Source organism: Perna viridis, chromosome 3 (genome assembly GCF_037379345.1).
Source record: "Perna viridis isolate PV_CMFRI_1.1 ecotype Kerala chromosome 3, ASM3737934v1, whole genome shotgun sequence".
Taxonomy (NCBI): Eukaryota; Metazoa; Mollusca; class Bivalvia; order Mytilida; family Mytilidae; genus Perna; species Perna viridis.
In genome coordinates, this window is record NC_142447.1 from 3,885,485 (window position 1) to 3,908,598 (window position 23,114).

Here is a 23,114-nt window from a genome sequence, read left to right on the forward strand (position 1 = left end):
ATATAAGCATTCCCCTATGGCAACATGGAAAATCCATTATTGAGTACTTTTTTTGCTTTAGGTGCCCTTTACTGGTCATGTCTTAATGTGAAAACACTGTATTTACAAATTTAAAGCCAAATATATCACCTATTGTGAAAATTTAAAGATTTAGGATTTTTGACATGTGATCAAGAAAAAGGGGGAGGCATGTCAGAAATAAATTTTTAAAAATAGACCAATTTCTCAGAAAATGATTACTTTTAAAACTATTTCTTCATTAATATTGTTAAAAACAAGTTGTGATTGATATTTTTTATTTGAAAAGTCAGAAAAAGTTCTTTGCAAATATTTAATGCATTTAAGTATGGTAGAATATTGTCACTTTTTTGCTCGCACAACTTGGTTACCCTATATTTAAAAATCAAATATTTAAAAAAGTGCTTGTCACATTTCACTGAAACTTTGCAAATGCATTCAGTATGTGTGTAGGAAGATACCTGTATAGTTATTTATTTTTTCTAAGACAAAAAGTGACTCTTTAGGTTACAGACCACCAATTCAACCAATGAGCATTTGGAACGTACGCAAAAATAGTCCTACGCAGAAATTACCCCTGTTCCTCATAGTGCTGTGAAAAAAGTTCTCATCTTATTTAAAAAATTTAAACAGTTTCTGAAAGGAAAAACATTTCTGTACATTTTATAGGTGCATTTTGCTTCTTGTGATGTGAAGCCTAATCTCCATAATGATTTTTAAATATACCCCTGACTTGTGAAAACACTGGGATTTCCCATGCTATTTATAGACCCTTCACTTCCGGTGACCAGTACTGCACTGCAAGTCTGCTAACCCCACATGCCATTCTGAGGATTGTGAGCTGACATATGTAGAATCATGCTGATATATAGTCCTCTGCAGGTTAAAGTTAAGGTAAAGTCCAGAGAAGCCATTGAATATTGTGAAATTAGCATAGAAGCCTATGGGAAGTGGAATTAGTGGTTTTTAGCCTTAAGCTGAAGCCATGGCAAAATGAAAAGTTTCTTGAAATAGCTTTAAACTACTAGAAGATCTTGTTAACTTTGCCATGAGAGGAATACACTACAAAAATCCTTCAAAATATGCATTTTTTTAAGTTATAGGTCCAAATTATGGAAAATTGGTCTTTTTGACTGATTTTTATGTCCTATCTTGTAAAAAGTGTAGAAAATTTAGTAAAAATATCAAATATTAAACTTTGAGGGCTATATTTACCTAAATATGGTGGTAATAAGCACTTGAAATCAAGTTTTGTGTAGATTTGAGCAAAAATTAGGTTAGAAATGAGGAAAAACTCACTTTCATTACTGCGGTTAAGGCCATATAAGCATTCCCCTATGGCAACATGGAAAATCCATTATTGAGTACTTTTTTTGCTTTAGGTGCCCTTTACTGGTCATGTCTTAATGTGAAAACACTGTATTTACAAATTTAAAGCCAAATATATCACCTATTGTGAAAATTTAAAGATTTAGGATTTTTGACATGTGATCAAGAAAAAGGGGGAGGCATGTCAGAAATAAATTTTTAAAAATAGACCAATTTCTCAGAAAATGATTACTTTTAAAACTATTTCTTCATTAATATTGTTAAAAACAAGTTGTGATTGATATTTTTTATTTGAAAAGTCAGAAAAAGTTCTTTGCAAATATTTAATGCATTTAAGTATGGTAGAATATTGTCACTTTTTTGCTCGCACAACTTGGTTACCCTATATTTAAAAATCAAATATTTAAAAAAGTGCTTGTCACATTTCACTGAAACTTTGCAAATGCATTCAGTATGTGTGTAGGAAGATACCTGTATAGTTATTTATTTTTTCTAAGACAAAAAGTGACTCTTTAGGTTACAGACCACCAATTCAACCAATGAGCATTTGGAACGTACGCAAAAATAGTCCTACGCAGAAATTACCCCTGTTCCTCATAGTGCTGTGAAAAAAGTTCTCATCTTATTTAAAAAATTTAAACAGTTTCTGAAAGGAAAAACATTTCTGTACATTTTATAGGTGCATTTTGCTTCTTGTGATGTGAAGCCTAATCTCCATAATGATTTTTAAATATACCCCTGACTTGTGAAAACACTGGGATTTCCCATGCTATTTATAGACCCTTCACTTCCGGTGACCAGTACTGCACTGCAAGTCTGCTAACCCCACATGCCATTCTGAGGATTGTGAGCTGACATATGTAGAATCATGCTGATATATAGTCCTCTGCAGGTTAAAGTTAAGGTAAAGTCCAGAGAAGCCATTGAATATTGTGAAATTAGCATAGAAGCCTATGGGAAGTGGAATTAGTGGTTTTTAGCCTTAAGCTGAAGCCATGGCAAAATGAAAAGTTTCTTGAAATAGCTTTAAACTACTAGAAGATCTTGTTAACTTTGCCATGAGAGGAATACACTACAAAAATCCTTCAAAATATGCATTTTTTTAAGTTATAGGTCCAAATTATGGAAAATTGGTCTTTTTGACTGATTTTTATGTCCTATCTTGTAAAAAGTGTAGAAAATTTAGTAAAAATATCAAATATTAAACTTTGAGGGCTATATTTACCTAAATATGGTGGTAATAAGCACTTGAAATCAAGTTTTGTGTAGATTTGAGCAAAAATTAGGTTAGAAATGAGGAAAAACTCACTTTCATTACTGCGGTTAAGGCCATATAAGCATTCCCCTATGGCAACATGGAAAATCCATTATTGAGTACTTTTTTTGCTTTAGGTGCCCTTTACTGGTCATGTCTTAATGTGAAAACACTGTATTTACAAATTTAAAGCCAAATATATCACCTATTGTGAAAATTTAAAGATTTAGGATTTTTGACATGTGATCAAGAAAAAGGGGGAGGCATGTCAGAAATAAATTTTTAAAAATAGACCAATTTCTCAGAAAATGATTACTTTTAAAACTATTTCTTCATTAATATTGTTAAAAACAAGTTGTGATTGATATTTTTTATTTGAAAAGTCAGAAAAAGTTCTTTGCAAATATTTAATGCATTTAAGTATGGTAGAATATTGTCACTTTTTTGCTCGCACAACTTGGTTACCCTATATTTAAAAATCAAATATTTAAAAAAGTGCTTGTCACATTTCACTGAAACTTTGCAAATGCATTCAGTATGTGTGTAGGAAGATACCTGTATAGTTATTTATTTTTTCTAAGACAAAAAGTGACTCTTTAGGTTACAGACCACCAATTCAACCAATGAGCATTTGGAACGTACGCAAAAATAGTCCTACGCAGAAATTACCCCTGTTCCTCATAGTGCTGTGAAAAAAGTTCTCATCTTATTTAAAAAATTTAAACAGTTTCTGAAAGGAAAAACATTTCTGTACATTTTATAGGTGCATTTTGCTTCTTGTGATGTGAAGCCTAATCTCCATAATGATTTTTAAATATACCCCTGACTTGTGAAAACACTGGGATTTCCCATGCTATTTATAGACCCTTCACTTCCGGTGACCAGTACTGCACTGCAAGTCTGCTAACCCCACATGCCATTCTGAGGATTGTGAGCTGACATATGTAGAATCATGCTGATATATAGTCCTCTGCAGGTTAAAGTTAAGGTAAAGTCCAGAGAAGCCATTGAATATTGTGAAATTAGCATAGAAGCCTATGGGAAGTGGAATTAGTGGTTTTTAGCCTTAAGCTGAAGCCATGGCAAAATGAAAAGTTTCTTGAAATAGCTTTAAACTACTAGAAGATCTTGTTAACTTTGCCATGAGAGGAATACACTACAAAAATCCTTCAAAATATGCATTTTTTTAAGTTATAGGTCCAAATTATGGAAAATTGGTCTTTTTGACTGATTTTTATGTCCTATCTTGTAAAAAGTGTAGAAAATTTAGTAAAAATATCAAATATTAAACTTTGAGGGCTATATTTACCTAAATATGGTGGTAATAAGCACTTGAAATCAAGTTTTGTGTAGATTTGAGCAAAAATTAGGTTAGAAATGAGGAAAAACTCACTTTCATTACTGCGGTTAAGGCCATATAAGCATTCCCCTATGGCAACATGGAAAATCCATTATTGAGTACTTTTTTTGCTTTAGGTGCCCTTTACTGGTCATGTCTTAATGTGAAAACACTGTATTTACAAATTTAAAGCCAAATATATCACCTATTGTGAAAATTTAAAGATTTAGGATTTTTGACATGTGATCAAGAAAAAGGGGGAGGCATGTCAGAAATAAATTTTTAAAAATAGACCAATTTCTCAGAAAATGATTACTTTTAAAACTATTTCTTCATTAATATTGTTAAAAACAAGTTGTGATTGATATTTTTTATTTGAAAAGTCAGAAAAAGTTCTTTGCAAATATTTAATGCATTTAAGTATGGTAGAATATTGTCACTTTTTTGCTCGCACAACTTGGTTACCCTATATTTAAAAATCAAATATTTAAAAAAGTGCTTGTCACATTTCACTGAAACTTTGCAAATGCATTCAGTATGTGTGTAGGAAGATACCTGTATAGTTATTTATTTTTTCTAAGACAAAAAGTGACTCTTTAGGTTACAGACCACCAATTCAACCAATGAGCATTTGGAACGTACGCAAAAATAGTCCTACGCAGAAATTACCCCTGTTCCTCATAGTGCTGTGAAAAAAGTTCTCATCTTATTTAAAAAATTTAAACAGTTTCTGAAAGGAAAAACATTTCTGTACATTTTATAGGTGCATTTTGCTTCTTGTGATGTGAAGCCTAATCTCCATAATGATTTTTAAATATACCCCTGACTTGTGAAAACACTGGGATTTCCCATGCTATTTATAGACCCTTCACTTCCGGTGACCAGTACTGCACTGCAAGTCTGCTAACCCCACATGCCATTCTGAGGATTGTGAGCTGACATATGTAGAATCATGCTGATATATAGTCCTCTGCAGGTTAAAGTTAAGGTAAAGTCCAGAGAAGCCATTGAATATTGTGAAATTAGCATAGAAGCCTATGGGAAGTGGAATTAGTGGTTTTTAGCCTTAAGCTGAAGCCATGGCAAAATGAAAAGTTTCTTGAAATAGCTTTAAACTACTAGAAGATCTTGTTAACTTTGCCATGAGAGGAATACACTACAAAAATCCTTCAAAATATGCATTTTTTTAAGTTATAGGTCCAAATTATGGAAAATTGGTCTTTTTGACTGATTTTTATGTCCTATCTTGTAAAAAGTGTAGAAAATTTAGTAAAAATATCAAATATTAAACTTTGAGGGCTATATTTACCTAAATATGGTGGTAATAAGCACTTGAAATCAAGTTTTGTGTAGATTTGAGCAAAAATTAGGTTAGAAATGAGGAAAAACTCACTTTCATTACTGCGGTTAAGGCCATATAAGCATTCCCCTATGGCAACATGGAAAATCCATTATTGAGTACTTTTTTTGCTTTAGGTGCCCTTTACTGGTCATGTCTTAATGTGAAAACACTGTATTTACAAATTTAAAGCCAAATATATCACCTATTGTGAAAATTTAAAGATTTAGGATTTTTGACATGTGATCAAGAAAAAGGGGGAGGCATGTCAGAAATAAATTTTTAAAAATAGACCAATTTCTCAGAAAATGATTACTTTTAAAACTATTTCTTCATTAATATTGTTAAAAACAAGTTGTGATTGATATTTTTTATTTGAAAAGTCAGAAAAAGTTCTTTGCAAATATTTAATGCATTTAAGTATGGTAGAATATTGTCACTTTTTTGCTCGCACAACTTGGTTACCCTATATTTAAAAATCAAATATTTAAAAAAGTGCTTGTCACATTTCACTGAAACTTTGCAAATGCATTCAGTATGTGTGTAGGAAGATACCTGTATAGTTATTTATTTTTTCTAAGACAAAAAGTGACTCTTTAGGTTACAGACCACCAATTCAACCAATGAGCATTTGGAACGTACGCAAAAATAGTCCTACGCAGAAATTACCCCTGTTCCTCATAGTGCTGTGAAAAAAGTTCTCATCTTATTTAAAAAATTTAAACAGTTTCTGAAAGGAAAAACATTTCTGTACATTTTATAGGTGCATTTTGCTTCTTGTGATGTGAAGCCTAATCTCCATAATGATTTTTAAATATACCCCTGACTTGTGAAAACACTGGGATTTCCCATGCTATTTATAGACCCTTCACTTCCGGTGACCAGTACTGCACTGCAAGTCTGCTAACCCCACATGCCATTCTGAGGATTGTGAGCTGACATATGTAGAATCATGCTGATATATAGTCCTCTGCAGGTTAAAGTTAAGGTAAAGTCCAGAGAAGCCATTGAATATTGTGAAATTAGCATAGAAGCCTATGGGAAGTGGAATTAGTGGTTTTTAGCCTTAAGCTGAAGCCATGGCAAAATGAAAAGTTTCTTGAAATAGCTTTAAACTACTAGAAGATCTTGTTAACTTTGCCATGAGAGGAATACACTACAAAAATCCTTCAAAATATGCATTTTTTTAAGTTATAGGTCCAAATTATGGAAAATTGGTCTTTTTGACTGATTTTTATGTCCTATCTTGTAAAAAGTGTAGAAAATTTAGTAAAAATATCAAATATTAAACTTTGAGGGCTATATTTACCTAAATATGGTGGTAATAAGCACTTGAAATCAAGTTTTGTGTAGATTTGAGCAAAAATTAGGTTAGAAATGAGGAAAAACTCACTTTCATTACTGCGGTTAAGGCCATATAAGCATTCCCCTATGGCAACATGGAAAATCCATTATTGAGTACTTTTTTTGCTTTAGGTGCCCTTTACTGGTCATGTCTTAATGTGAAAACACTGTATTTACAAATTTAAAGCCAAATATATCACCTATTGTGAAAATTTAAAGATTTAGGATTTTTGACATGTGATCAAGAAAAAGGGGGAGGCATGTCAGAAATAAATTTTTAAAAATAGACCAATTTCTCAGAAAATGATTACTTTTAAAACTATTTCTTCATTAATATTGTTAAAAACAAGTTGTGATTGATATTTTTTATTTGAAAAGTCAGAAAAAGTTCTTTGCAAATATTTAATGCATTTAAGTATGGTAGAATATTGTCACTTTTTTGCTCGCACAACTTGGTTACCCTATATTTAAAAATCAAATATTTAAAAAAGTGCTTGTCACATTTCACTGAAACTTTGCAAATGCATTCAGTATGTGTGTAGGAAGATACCTGTATAGTTATTTATTTTTTCTAAGACAAAAAGTGACTCTTTAGGTTACAGACCACCAATTCAACCAATGAGCATTTGGAACGTACGCAAAAATAGTCCTACGCAGAAATTACCCCTGTTCCTCATAGTGCTGTGAAAAAAGTTCTCATCTTATTTAAAAAATTTAAACAGTTTCTGAAAGGAAAAACATTTCTGTACATTTTATAGGTGCATTTTGCTTCTTGTGATGTGAAGCCTAATCTCCATAATGATTTTTAAATATACCCCTGACTTGTGAAAACACTGGGATTTCCCATGCTATTTATAGACCCTTCACTTCCGGTGACCAGTACTGCACTGCAAGTCTGCTAACCCCACATGCCATTCTGAGGATTGTGAGCTGACATATGTAGAATCATGCTGATATATAGTCCTCTGCAGGTTAAAGTTAAGGTAAAGTCCAGAGAAGCCATTGAATATTGTGAAATTAGCATAGAAGCCTATGGGAAGTGGAATTAGTGGTTTTTAGCCTTAAGCTGAAGCCATGGCAAAATGAAAAGTTTCTTGAAATAGCTTTAAACTACTAGAAGATCTTGTTAACTTTGCCATGAGAGGAATACACTACAAAAATCCTTCAAAATATGCATTTTTTTAAGTTATAGGTCCAAATTATGGAAAATTGGTCTTTTTGACTGATTTTTATGTCCTATCTTGTAAAAAGTGTAGAAAATTTAGTAAAAATATCAAATATTAAACTTTGAGGGCTATATTTACCTAAATATGGTGGTAATAAGCACTTGAAATCAAGTTTTGTGTAGATTTGAGCAAAAATTAGGTTAGAAATGAGGAAAAACTCACTTTCATTACTGCGGTTAAGGCCATATAAGCATTCCCCTATGGCAACATGGAAAATCCATTATTGAGTACTTTTTTTGCTTTAGGTGCCCTTTACTGGTCATGTCTTAATGTGAAAACACTGTATTTACAAATTTAAAGCCAAATATATCACCTATTGTGAAAATTTAAAGATTTAGGATTTTTGACATGTGATCAAGAAAAAGGGGGAGGCATGTCAGAAATAAATTTTTAAAAATAGACCAATTTCTCAGAAAATGATTACTTTTAAAACTATTTCTTCATTAATATTGTTAAAAACAAGTTGTGATTGATATTTTTTATTTGAAAAGTCAGAAAAAGTTCTTTGCAAATATTTAATGCATTTAAGTATGGTAGAATATTGTCACTTTTTTGCTCGCACAACTTGGTTACCCTATATTTAAAAATCAAATATTTAAAAAAGTGCTTGTCACATTTCACTGAAACTTTGCAAATGCATTCAGTATGTGTGTAGGAAGATACCTGTATAGTTATTTATTTTTTCTAAGACAAAAAGTGACTCTTTAGGTTACAGACCACCAATTCAACCAATGAGCATTTGGAACGTACGCAAAAATAGTCCTACGCAGAAATTACCCCTGTTCCTCATAGTGCTGTGAAAAAAGTTCTCATCTTATTTAAAAAATTTAAACAGTTTCTGAAAGGAAAAACATTTCTGTACATTTTATAGGTGCATTTTGCTTCTTGTGATGTGAAGCCTAATCTCCATAATGATTTTTAAATATACCCCTGACTTGTGAAAACACTGGGATTTCCCATGCTATTTATAGACCCTTCACTTCCGGTGACCAGTACTGCACTGCAAGTCTGCTAACCCCACATGCCATTCTGAGGATTGTGAGCTGACATATGTAGAATCATGCTGATATATAGTCCTCTGCAGGTTAAAGTTAAGGTAAAGTCCAGAGAAGCCATTGAATATTGTGAAATTAGCATAGAAGCCTATGGGAAGTGGAATTAGTGGTTTTTAGCCTTAAGCTGAAGCCATGGCAAAATGAAAAGTTTCTTGAAATAGCTTTAAACTACTAGAAGATCTTGTTAACTTTGCCATGAGAGGAATACACTACAAAAATCCTTCAAAATATGCATTTTTTTAAGTTATAGGTCCAAATTATGGAAAATTGGTCTTTTTGACTGATTTTTATGTCCTATCTTGTAAAAAGTGTAGAAAATTTAGTAAAAATATCAAATATTAAACTTTGAGGGCTATATTTACCTAAATATGGTGGTAATAAGCACTTGAAATCAAGTTTTGTGTAGATTTGAGCAAAAATTAGGTTAGAAATGAGGAAAAACTCACTTTCATTACTGCGGTTAAGGCCATATAAGCATTCCCCTATGGCAACATGGAAAATCCATTATTGAGTACTTTTTTTGCTTTAGGTGCCCTTTACTGGTCATGTCTTAATGTGAAAACACTGTATTTACAAATTTAAAGCCAAATATATCACCTATTGTGAAAATTTAAAGATTTAGGATTTTTGACATGTGATCAAGAAAAAGGGGGAGGCATGTCAGAAATAAATTTTTAAAAATAGACCAATTTCTCAGAAAATGATTACTTTTAAAACTATTTCTTCATTAATATTGTTAAAAACAAGTTGTGATTGATATTTTTTATTTGAAAAGTCAGAAAAAGTTCTTTGCAAATATTTAATGCATTTAAGTATGGTAGAATATTGTCACTTTTTTGCTCGCACAACTTGGTTACCCTATATTTAAAAATCAAATATTTAAAAAAGTGCTTGTCACATTTCACTGAAACTTTGCAAATGCATTCAGTATGTGTGTAGGAAGATACCTGTATAGTTATTTATTTTTTCTAAGACAAAAAGTGACTCTTTAGGTTACAGACCACCAATTCAACCAATGAGCATTTGGAACGTACGCAAAAATAGTCCTACGCAGAAATTACCCCTGTTCCTCATAGTGCTGTGAAAAAAGTTCTCATCTTATTTAAAAAATTTAAACAGTTTCTGAAAGGAAAAACATTTCTGTACATTTTATAGGTGCATTTTGCTTCTTGTGATGTGAAGCCTAATCTCCATAATGATTTTTAAATATACCCCTGACTTGTGAAAACACTGGGATTTCCCATGCTATTTATAGACCCTTCACTTCCGGTGACCAGTACTGCACTGCAAGTCTGCTAACCCCACATGCCATTCTGAGGATTGTGAGCTGACATATGTAGAATCATGCTGATATATAGTCCTCTGCAGGTTAAAGTTAAGGTAAAGTCCAGAGAAGCCATTGAATATTGTGAAATTAGCATAGAAGCCTATGGGAAGTGGAATTAGTGGTTTTTAGCCTTAAGCTGAAGCCATGGCAAAATGAAAAGTTTCTTGAAATAGCTTTAAACTACTAGAAGATCTTGTTAACTTTGCCATGAGAGGAATACACTACAAAAATCCTTCAAAATATGCATTTTTTTAAGTTATAGGTCCAAATTATGGAAAATTGGTCTTTTTGACTGATTTTTATGTCCTATCTTGTAAAAAGTGTAGAAAATTTAGTAAAAATATCAAATATTAAACTTTGAGGGCTATATTTACCTAAATATGGTGGTAATAAGCACTTGAAATCAAGTTTTGTGTAGATTTGAGCAAAAATTAGGTTAGAAATGAGGAAAAACTCACTTTCATTACTGCGGTTAAGGCCATATAAGCATTCCCCTATGGCAACATGGAAAATCCATTATTGAGTACTTTTTTTGCTTTAGGTGCCCTTTACTGGTCATGTCTTAATGTGAAAACACTGTATTTACAAATTTAAAGCCAAATATATCACCTATTGTGAAAATTTAAAGATTTAGGATTTTTGACATGTGATCAAGAAAAAGGGGGAGGCATGTCAGAAATAAATTTTTAAAAATAGACCAATTTCTCAGAAAATGATTACTTTTAAAACTATTTCTTCATTAATATTGTTAAAAACAAGTTGTGATTGATATTTTTTATTTGAAAAGTCAGAAAAAGTTCTTTGCAAATATTTAATGCATTTAAGTATGGTAGAATATTGTCACTTTTTTGCTCGCACAACTTGGTTACCCTATATTTAAAAATCAAATATTTAAAAAAGTGCTTGTCACATTTCACTGAAACTTTGCAAATGCATTCAGTATGTGTGTAGGAAGATACCTGTATAGTTATTTATTTTTTCTAAGACAAAAAGTGACTCTTTAGGTTACAGACCACCAATTCAACCAATGAGCATTTGGAACGTACGCAAAAATAGTCCTACGCAGAAATTACCCCTGTTCCTCATAGTGCTGTGAAAAAAGTTCTCATCTTATTTAAAAAATTTAAACAGTTTCTGAAAGGAAAAACATTTCTGTACATTTTATAGGTGCATTTTGCTTCTTGTGATGTGAAGCCTAATCTCCATAATGATTTTTAAATATACCCCTGACTTGTGAAAACACTGGGATTTCCCATGCTATTTATAGACCCTTCACTTCCGGTGACCAGTACTGCACTGCAAGTCTGCTAACCCCACATGCCATTCTGAGGATTGTGAGCTGACATATGTAGAATCATGCTGATATATAGTCCTCTGCAGGTTAAAGTTAAGGTAAAGTCCAGAGAAGCCATTGAATATTGTGAAATTAGCATAGAAGCCTATGGGAAGTGGAATTAGTGGTTTTTAGCCTTAAGCTGAAGCCATGGCAAAATGAAAAGTTTCTTGAAATAGCTTTAAACTACTAGAAGATCTTGTTAACTTTGCCATGAGAGGAATACACTACAAAAATCCTTCAAAATATGCATTTTTTTAAGTTATAGGTCCAAATTATGGAAAATTGGTCTTTTTGACTGATTTTTATGTCCTATCTTGTAAAAAGTGTAGAAAATTTAGTAAAAATATCAAATATTAAACTTTGAGGGCTATATTTACCTAAATATGGTGGTAATAAGCACTTGAAATCAAGTTTTGTGTAGATTTGAGCAAAAATTAGGTTAGAAATGAGGAAAAACTCACTTTCATTACTGCGGTTAAGGCCATATAAGCATTCCCCTATGGCAACATGGAAAATCCATTATTGAGTACTTTTTTTGCTTTAGGTGCCCTTTACTGGTCATGTCTTAATGTGAAAACACTGTATTTACAAATTTAAAGCCAAATATATCACCTATTGTGAAAATTTAAAGATTTAGGATTTTTGACATGTGATCAAGAAAAAGGGGGAGGCATGTCAGAAATAAATTTTTAAAAATAGACCAATTTCTCAGAAAATGATTACTTTTAAAACTATTTCTTCATTAATATTGTTAAAAACAAGTTGTGATTGATATTTTTTATTTGAAAAGTCAGAAAAAGTTCTTTGCAAATATTTAATGCATTTAAGTATGGTAGAATATTGTCACTTTTTTGCTCGCACAACTTGGTTACCCTATATTTAAAAATCAAATATTTAAAAAAGTGCTTGTCACATTTCACTGAAACTTTGCAAATGCATTCAGTATGTGTGTAGGAAGATACCTGTATAGTTATTTATTTTTTCTAAGACAAAAAGTGACTCTTTAGGTTACAGACCACCAATTCAACCAATGAGCATTTGGAACGTACGCAAAAATAGTCCTACGCAGAAATTACCCCTGTTCCTCATAGTGCTGTGAAAAAAGTTCTCATCTTATTTAAAAAATTTAAACAGTTTCTGAAAGGAAAAACATTTCTGTACATTTTATAGGTGCATTTTGCTTCTTGTGATGTGAAGCCTAATCTCCATAATGATTTTTAAATATACCCCTGACTTGTGAAAACACTGGGATTTCCCATGCTATTTATAGACCCTTCACTTCCGGTGACCAGTACTGCACTGCAAGTCTGCTAACCCCACATGCCATTCTGAGGATTGTGAGCTGACATATGTAGAATCATGCTGATATATAGTCCTCTGCAGGTTAAAGTTAAGGTAAAGTCCAGAGAAGCCATTGAATATTGTGAAATTAGCATAGAAGCCTATGGGAAGTGGAATTAGTGGTTTTTAGCCTTTAATGATTTTTATGTCATTTTGCGGAACCTGAACATAATGTAGCAATGACCTCATTGAGCTAGAGGAATATGCATAAATCAGAAAAGTTGCTCCACAACTGAAAGCTAAATGAATTTTATTTGAAACATCTACCTTAAATGACTTCTTTACTTTAAAACATATATTTTTTACATCTGGCGAATATGTACTTATTGTTCCAAAACAACTTCGGAGTACTTCTCCTGGAGTGAAAAATGGTAGGGGGAAAAGAATTCTATTTGTGGAATTAGGTGTCTTTGCTGTCTCCCCAAGTATGGTTTCCGTTTCATTAAAAAACTTAGCGGCGTTTTTTTCTTTGAGAGCCTCCAGGTACCTCCCAGTCTTATCATTGATATTTTGTATAGTTTGATTGATTAGAGTTTGTTGTTTTAAGATATCGTTGCCAATAGATTTATACTGTTTCATTGCTTCTGCTTGGAGTTTTTCCGCATATTTGTCTCCATTTTTTCTCCATTCTACTTTCCAATCATCAATATTTTGTCTAAGTTTTTCATAATTTGCAAGTTGAGCATCCTTTTCCACACTAATTACCTGATTTTTTTCTTTCAAATCATTTTCCTGAATTTCAAGGTTCTTGATTTTGTTACATACTTTTTGAAATGTATATTGGTAGTGTTACTTTATCTCGGTGAGTTTATGTCCACAATGGTCACTTGCTATACAGATTGGACAGACGAGCATTTCACAAATTGTGCAATATAGGCAGCTTATTTGATTTGCATGATTTTTGTGAAGTCAGGCTGACTTCCAATATTTTCAATATCACTTGATCCCACTTCCTGAATATTTATAATCCTATGGTCTTTAGCATTTTTGAACTTCGGGTGTATTTTCTCATAGCAGTTCATACACATAAGCAGCTCACACTCCAAGCATTTCCATTCCAGTATTTCATTCATTTCACACAGTTGACAAGAAATAGTATCTTGAGCTTTAACAGCAGACACAAGGGAAGCCATTTTGAAGACGTAAGTATTAAAAGGAAAGTAAATAACTGCACCTGTAAATTGCATACACATGTACTTGCATTTAATACAGTGTACACGAAGGGAGAAGTTATTTAGATTAAATAGGTCGGTTTGGAGCTCAGGTTTGGAGTAAGGTCAGTTTACCGGTATGTTTTCCATTCTTAGTAAAAACTGTGGCAAGCCAAAGAGGACAAAAATGAGTATTTTCTAATATTAAAAAGTGATTTTTTGATATTGCAAATTTGTTTTCTAATATTACAAATAAGATTTGTTATTTTTCACAAAACGCTTTTTCGATATTAAAAAATCATTCCTAAATATTAAAAATTCAATTGAATTTCTAATATTAAAAAACAATTTTTTTAATATTAGAAAATGGATTTGATGTATTCAATTACAATTTTTTAGTTTTAGAAAATGTGACTGATTTTGCAATATTACAAAGTGATTTTCTAATATTACATATTCAATTTGTAATATTAGAAAATGTGTGATGTTTTATAATATTACTAAATCAGGAATTTTTAATATTAGAAAATGGAATTTTTAATATTACAAAATGAATTTCTAATATTAAAAAAATCTTTTCTAATATAAAAAAATGATTTACTATATTGATTTTTGTCCACTTTGGCTTGCCATACAAAAACATTGTTTGGCAGGACTTAATTGCTTTTTGTCTGTAACAATTTCCATTTATTCTCTCAGTCCAGGATTCAAAATTGGAGTTTTCATTTTTTTTACTCAATCACGTTTCTTGTATTTGATTGTCTTTTGTTGTCTTCTTTCCTTTTTCTTTTCCATCTTTATGAATGTTTTTTGTTTATTTTTTGTCTATTGTCCTTTCATATTCTTGCATCCAAATCTTAGGAATGGCATGGGCAAATACATTAATCGAACTTGAAGTTTACTTAGTTCGAGCCCTAGGACCACAAAATTTGAAACACTATCAAGTCTGGATATATTTGGATTAAAGTTTACTATTAATAGGATAATCAATTAGAAATAGTGAAATCTTGGTTCAGTATTTGTTTTACTGTTAAATTTCTTAGTGGTCTGTTATGACATGGTACAAAATATATTTATTACACCTAGAAAAAAAAACTGACAAGCTTTTTAAATTTATCCTGAAGCATCTGTGACATTGATTTTTTTTTGTTTTTTTGACTGCTTATATAAAGAAAAAGTGCAGTAAATTTATCCCATCACTTTTCCATAGTGCATTTCTACTAAATTTGATATATCAATATCTCAAATAGGCAAATCTTACAAACACTTTGATGGTTGTTTCTGGAGGTTATTAGGTATAAATATTTGGTTAATACAATAAATTCTCTGCATTTTTCCCTTCATGTGCCATACCTTATACACATTTTGCCCGATTCTTAGGCAGAGAAGTACTTAAGTCTTAAAATAAGAATTTTTGACATCTTCCTGCTTATGTACTTGTGTGTGTGCATAACATTTATCAAATGGTTTTTCGCTTTGCTGTTGTTTAAGTATGTTTATAAATTGCCAAATTTTAAGAATTCTGAAGTATGGAAAAGACCGTGAGACTTTCTAAAGTACCAACAGATATTTCTGAAATAATCAACTGTAGATATCATGACCATTTTTGGACGGATTTCACATAGTGAAAATTGAGTTATAGTATGTTGAATGTTGGGTGGGCGAGCAGGGAAATTATTTTCATAATACTTTTTGAAGCAACTACTAATGTCAGCCTCTTGATATTTGGTATCCATCATCAGGTACATGTCTCATATTGAGAGGTGTGAGTTCAGGCCTGTTGGACATCTACTTCCTGTTTAACGAAATTGGAGCATCTCTGTCTTTGACCCATTTTTTTTTATTTGATATACTAATATGCAGATTCCTATCCTGCTTCCCCTCTTACCTAACATTTAAGTAGAGGGTTCTGTCATTCTATGTGCTAATAAATCACAACCAAAGACTGCAAAGAATGCCAAAAAAAGTTAGCTATACACTCCTCTCACTTGGTGTCTGTGAAATACAAAATCACTCAAGCATGGATAACAGAATAGATTTATTTAGTGGTAAATTGATTACATGTATAAACTACAAATTAATATAATATATATCAAAGAAACTAACATCTAAAACTATCCTATTGACATATTATAATTGCACTTACATGATGTATGAAACAAAAACCAAAAAATGCTATAAAAAGGAAAGAAAACCTAACCAGTACATGTTAACAGCACCCCAGGACCTTAACCTATCATTGGTGGGTTTACCATCTTTTGATTAAATTTATTACAGTGAGACCTGTCGAAAATGAACTTTGAACTGTACAATTTTTTGGTTGAGAATGTGCTCAGTTTACTAATTTTTAATAGACTGATATAAAGGGACCTCGTCTTTTTATGAATATTTTCACTTCATTTATTTTAGGACCTTTAACAGCTTGCTTTATGGTATGGGTTTTGCCCATCATTGAAAACCAATTCGTGACCTGTAGAAGTTTCATTGTTTGTTGCTCAACTTTTGGTGGTTGGCTGTCTCAATGGCAATCATACCACATCTCCTATTTTTATATTCAGTAAGTGTTTGGTGTAGGCAGGTTTTCAGATTACTTAGATTAATTTTAGACAGGTTTTACTGTAATTAGCTAAATGGACGAGACTTTTGTACATATTATATAATGCTATAAGCCATCTTTATTTCTAAGAAAAAAAAAACCAATGAGCATTGGTATGAGTGTGAATGTGTTTTACAAATCACTAAACTCTGCACCCTCTGACCAACTAAGACAAGAATTCATGATAACTTTCATCTGTGACACTGCATATTAAACAAGCCACAGTCCTGTGATAAAAAAAATCATCAGGGGAGCCATAAAAGAACAAATGCCTATGCACAAAATAAATATTAACAGTATGAAAAAAAACAATGTGACATTAAAGGTGTCCAACAAAGGGTTAAAAAAATGTCAATTAAACAATGTTATGAAGAGAAAACCAATTTTCTGAGAATCAAATCTTGAAAAAATAATGTAGAAGAAAAACATATATAAACAAAAACGTTCCACTCAGAATATGAAATATGAAATTGTATCACAGCTTTTAAGAGTATTTTAGTTAAAGCAGGTTACACAGCAAGATCAGAAAACAGTGATCAATATCATAAAAGACTGTAGCATACTGGTTATAATGAAAGTTTTCAGGTGTGGTCACAACTTGGTTTTTCATCATGTCTATAAATAGAATTATCTTCATACTCATCCATTCTCATGAAATCGTCAGAATGAACTTCTGTTTCTAAGTTTCATATCTAAGTTATCAAGCATTAACAATCTATTTTTCATCAATGTTTATAAGCCATAACTATATTCCATGCTAAAACTACCATTCAGGTCTTGTGACATAAATAATACATAAGTTAATGTGAAGCTTTAGAATATTGCATAAAATATAGGGTGTAAATAAATGCTTATTACAGCCTACGCAATAGTGATTTTCAAATGATATTGTTGATGTTCAAACAATATAAAATGTCAATCACCTGATGAAATGATTTCCTAATGTTGTAAAATTGAACCATTGGAAAGAGATTTAGTTTTTTTAACAGACATATATTCAAATATGTATACCTATGTCTGATAAAAAAGTTAAATCTCCTTTTCTATTGTCCAGTTTAACTACCTAAGGATGTTCATCAGGTGATAGTCCAGGGAACTCCAACTTGATCTCGTGAATATCACCATTGCATGCACTATAACAGAATGTAAAATAATTAACGAATTCACCATTTTCAACAGTCATACTGACAATCTAGCAGCATAATCTAGAAATTAATACAGTACATCATATATAGAATATGTACATTTACGAAAAGGAAGACATCTTAAATATTATATCACAATGTCTCTCAGTTAAACCCAAGGTAGGGGGAAAGTAAAACATAAAAGCTTTAAATGTATAACCATATACTTCAAGTTATAAATAAAATTTCTGAAAAATTGTATGACGTAGGCAATAGAACAATTAGTAGCAGTACAGTTTCAGTATCAAAATGTAGAAGGGTATAAAAATAGAACTTTTCTGTACAAGGGTTGCTTTGACTGTAATTAAAAGGTTAGAATAATTACATAAACAAACTAGGAAAAACGTGTAGAAATTTCAAAAAGATCAGATAAGTTTTACTCAGTTTATCGTAAATAAAGTTAAGTTATAAGACCCAATGCTGATACCATTATACAAACAAATATTTTTTTACAGTCATAAAAAACTAAATAAATCCCCAATGAAAATGTAAAACATATGTGAAATATCACAACAGTTGTGAAACATTTTAGTTGTTTAATACTCATCCTTTTATTCATTAAATAATCCCTATAATTTTCACCTTTAAAATAATGCATACATTAAATTATCCAACAGTAGCACATTTTCATGCACCATCTTTGAAATATTTAACAACAGCTAACAGTTCGTTGTAAAGATGTATCAATAAAAACAATGCCAATTTCAGTTGCTGTTAATGACTTTGTAATGTCAATTTCAGTCACTGACAATGACTATACAATGTCATTTTTCATCACTGTTAAAGATGATGTAATGTTAGTTTCAGTTCCTGTTAATGACAATGTAACGTCAATTTCAGTTATTGTTAATGACAATTTCAGTCACTGTTAATGACTTGTATAATGTCAATTTCAGTTGCCGTTAATGACAATGTAATGTCAATTTCAGTCGCTGTTAATGACTTGTGTAATGTCAATTTCAGTCACTGTTAACGACTTGTGTAATGTCAATTTCAGTCACTGACCACTACAATCACTGTTAAAGATGAATTTTTAATGTCTATTTCAACAACTATAAAACGACTAGGATCTGCTTCCAACAATCCAACTTGATATGTCTCCCTGAAAGAGAAAATATCTGTGTAAATATCTCTTCAACAAATTTCTAAAAATCTTAATATCTAAGTATCTGATAACATACAGTCTAATCAGTCATCAAACAGAAATTGCAGTGCCATAATTCACATTAAAATGAATGTTCATTGTAAAGGATTGTCTGTTTAAACCTTGTGGATTATTTTGTAAGATTCAATAATTGACTCTGAAGCATTAGAAAATGCTCCCTATGGATGCATCAATTTACACTTAATTCTTATTTTTGCCTGGATTTTCCATCCTATTGTCAAACTTAAGAAATTATTTCTCGTAACAATTTAACTTTCCCAAACTTTCTTAAATTTAAATTTACTTTTGCAAAATAAATATTGAACTAAACTCCAATATGATTTCACAAAAAAAAAACCAAAAAAACATACACTATGAATGCAGATCTAACTTATTCTAACATGACACTAGTTTATTTCAGACTATTTTTGTACTTGTTTTTTATAATGTATCACAAGTTTCATGATCAGTCATAATTTGAAAATATAGATACCCACAAATATGCACATTCAGTGGTAACTTTCAACTTTTGAACTTTAATATGGAATTTTAGCATTTTGTCAAGCAAACATATTTTTTCCAGCTTTAAAGATTAGCATTTCAATATGTTTAATGTAGTATTTTTTGCACTTATCCGTCCACTGCCAAAAAAGTGAAAATAAGGATAGTGCAAAAACAAATATAATTACAGTACCCACGAAAACAAGTACTGTACAACATGAAGTTGCACACATTGTTGTGCTAGATATACCAACAAAATTTGAAATCAATCCATCCATTCAGAGCTGAATTTTTTGCGAAGAAAATTTTCTCTATCATTCAATATAGTGAAAAATGGCAAAGTCATAAGAAACAGGAGATTGTTATCAAATGGCACCCAGAATCACTTACATCGTATGCAACAAACCAAATCTGAAATCATTCCAAAAGTTGGGAGTGGAAATAATTGCAATAAAATTTAGAAGGATGAATGGGCAGGCACAGGGATTCCAATATATAACCCACTTGTTGGGTTGGGCTATAATAACAACATACTGTAAACGTTTTAATTTTCGTGGTTGCTAATTTTCATGGATTCTGTCAAGGTTACAGACCACCAATTGCATCATCAATTTGGAATGTACCCAAAAAAAGTCCTACGCCAAGGTATAAAGTAGTCCTTTTAGCATGCCATAATTAAAAAAGTTTTTAAATGAATGAACTTTTTTCATACAGGGAATTTTTATTCTGATAATTTTAAGCCCAAAGTATGCTGCCTCAAACTTAAATAAACTAATTTGGTAGAACTATAAATAAAGATGGTCTAAATAAAGAATTTTTAGGATTCCCCCAGCTATTTTTAGGGTAGATGAGTTCCAAGTGTCAGTGCTGCACTGCAAGGTAGTAAACCCCTTGTGAAATTTTGAGTGACATAGCAGTACATGTGTATGTTTCTAGTGATATATGGTTTTGGTTAGGTTAAACTTAAGGTAAACTACTGAGGATCCCCTGAAAATGAGCAAATTAACATGGAGAGTAATGGGAATCGAAATTAGTGGTTTGTAGCCTCAAGTGAAGCTATTTGCAAGTATTGATTTTTGAGGTTTCAAAAAATGATTAATGTTATATAGTGTTAAAAATCAAATAAAACATCGCTAAAATATCTAACTTTAGTACTAGCAATACTTACTGGTAATGAATATATAAACAAGAAAACAAGCAACAGAACAAGGATGAGAACAAGTAATCCTATGATCCACCATTTATAATTCCTCCATATGATGTGTTTAAATGACTTCCATGGTGACGATAGCCAGAAGAAAGAGGTCTCTGGACGCCTGAAATAGTGAGGTGAATAATGATACATGTCACATACACAATTGTTTTAGCACATTATGAAAACAAATATTTCTATGTATATAGCTATTGAAAAATCAGGACTTCTACAACAATTAGTGTTTGGGGATGCAGGACTTGCACCAAATGAATATTTCAAAGTGTGATATTCTTTTCCTTAACATCGAAGTCTGCAGTGTTGAATAATTGTACTATAAAAAAGTATCACATGCCATGTGATCATATACATGGAGTGGAAGAAAAATTCCTACATACAAAAGAACCAGAATCTACAGATACCCCTATCTGGAACATCTAAATATTTAAGTTAAGATGATCTTTCTTTGCAAATTTAAAAGCGACATTCCACAAAAACTTGATGATAGAAAACAAACAGAATTATTAACATCAAAACCAAAAAGACTGGTGGGAATAAAAAACTTACTTGGGAGGTTCCAAGTGAGGGTTCATATTAGGTTCCTCCTGACCCTGACCTGCAGGTCTCTCCTCTGCCTCACTAGCTGTCACTAACTCTAACTCCATTTCTATTTTACCCTGTAGATATGAAAAGTAAATAAACTATCTGTCTATTCAATATATTTTGCAACAAGGTTTTCATCAAAACAAATTTATACTTCTTTAATCAATGTCCCAATTTTGTTGATTCTTGCTTGAAGACATCAACTTATCTTTCTAATGTTTCAAAGATCAGAAAGTAAAAAATATTTTCCTTCCATACCATAAAAGTCACGACAATCATGACAATGTAGTTTACATCATGTACATTTTTTCCTTATATCTTGCCCACTATTTTTTATATTCTCATTCCCTTTTATATACCTAAACAACTGTAACATCCTTTAATTAAAATTTAATATGTTACAATTAACTAATGGCATTTCAACAACAACTCCCTCCCTATATCTGTCAATCATACTTACTGTCAACACTCTCTGTCCGTCCTTTTCACCATAACAGGGCCAGAATCCTTTCAGTCGTTTCTGATCAAACAACGAGACCAGATTAACATTACTGGTATTAATATCAGGTAGTTGATCTAAGGTACAGTTACTGCTCTTCTTCTTTGGTCTGGGCATGGCATTCAGATTCAATGATAAAGTTCCTGAAAAAAAATCAATTATTCAAATAATGTACCAAAGAGTCTGAGAAAAAATTTTTTAAAGTGTAACAGTCATTAATTGACCTAACTGGTAATGGTTACTTGCATCCTTCAAATCAAGATTGATGATAAAAATCTTCAAATACAATTCAGTTATCTCCATTCAAATGAAATTGTTAAATTATTCAGTGAAAATTGCAATAAAATAAAATGCCTGAATTAAGAATAATAATAAATCTAAGCCCGTCAACTGTGGCATTAATACCTAAAATTCAAAAAGTTATGAAATCAAATTCAACCTTCAATGCATGTTGCATTAGATTTATCATTGACTTCCCATCAAAGCACAATGATCAGTTTCAATAAGTTTTGAATCTATTTTCTGAATGCTTGCCTAAAACTAATAAATCACTATGTCTGAAATGGATTTAGTTTGGAAAGGTTTTACAATTTTTTTCCCCAATGTAAACTGACCTAAGAAGTCATCAGGATTAAAGATATCATTGTCCCAGATCTGCATGACAATAATGGGCTGCAAATGTTGGACTGTCTCATCTAAACTCCAGAAATGCTCCTGAAAAAGAGTCAAGTCCATACTAATTAGTACACAAATGAACTGGAAAAAATTAGGCCAGTCAAATTGATTTTTTGGTTTTTTTTTAGGCCATTTGACATAAAACCAAAGGGAGGATGGATTTTTAAGAAAAATTTCTTTATTTCACAAAAAAGTGATTAGCTTGGTTTGTACACTGTTCATAGAAAAAAAAATTATGAAAAAGTTTTAAAACACATAAAAAATATTTTCAGAAGAAAACTGTTGCTCCAAAGAAATCTGCTAATAGACTTATAGATATATATATATATACTATAGATCTCTGAAATATTTACTATTCTAATTTTAGGTCCAACGCTGGAGTATTTGTTATATTTCGCCATATTCGATCTTTTTTCTATTCTTTATATTTGACCATACCTTTTTCTTGATGACCATTGTCTGTTCCTCAGGTATAAATTGGAATGGGAAGACGAATCTCCAGTTAAAGTTTCCTTCTCCATCCAATGACCTAGATGGGAGAGTGAAACTCATTTAGAATCACAGTAATATCACTATTCTAAACTCAATCGAGTAAAGTAAAACAACAAGTTTTATCATGAATCATATTCTTTATCAATTCTTACCTTTAAAATATCTAAT

The 23,114-nt window shown here is 31.4% G+C and overlaps 2 protein-coding genes across 19 annotated transcripts in view; both read right to left on the reverse strand.

The window, feature by feature from the left end:
• Positions 1 to 13,791, reverse strand: part of LOC148620707 (uncharacterized) — a 36,449-nt gene extending 22,658 nt beyond the window's left edge. Inside the window, exon 1 of the mRNA XM_088574442.1 lies at positions 13,040 to 13,791. Within this exon, the coding sequence (XP_088430568.1) occupies positions 13,040 to 13,488 (449 nt within the window). The 5' untranslated portion in view covers positions 13,489 to 13,791. The remainder of the gene's footprint in view (positions 1 to 13,039) is intronic.
• A 2,290-nt stretch (positions 13,792 to 16,081) lies between these two features.
• LOC148620708 (myoferlin-like) overlaps positions 16,082 to 23,114 on the reverse strand; it is a 72,877-nt gene continuing 65,844 nt past the window's right edge. For all 18 annotated transcript variants that reach the window (XM_088574432.1, XM_088574427.1, XM_088574426.1 and 15 more), the window contains 6 exons: positions 22,893 to 22,983; positions 22,394 to 22,493; positions 21,741 to 21,922; positions 21,245 to 21,354; positions 20,654 to 20,801; positions 16,082 to 18,942 (listed from right to left, as the gene is read on the reverse strand). In XM_088574432.1, the coding sequence (XP_088430558.1) occupies positions 18,904 to 18,942; positions 20,654 to 20,801; positions 21,245 to 21,354; positions 21,741 to 21,922; positions 22,394 to 22,493; positions 22,893 to 22,983 (670 nt within the window). In that variant the 3' untranslated portion in view covers positions 16,082 to 18,903. The remainder of the gene's footprint in view (positions 18,943 to 20,653; positions 20,802 to 21,244; positions 21,355 to 21,740; positions 21,923 to 22,393; positions 22,494 to 22,892; positions 22,984 to 23,114) is intronic.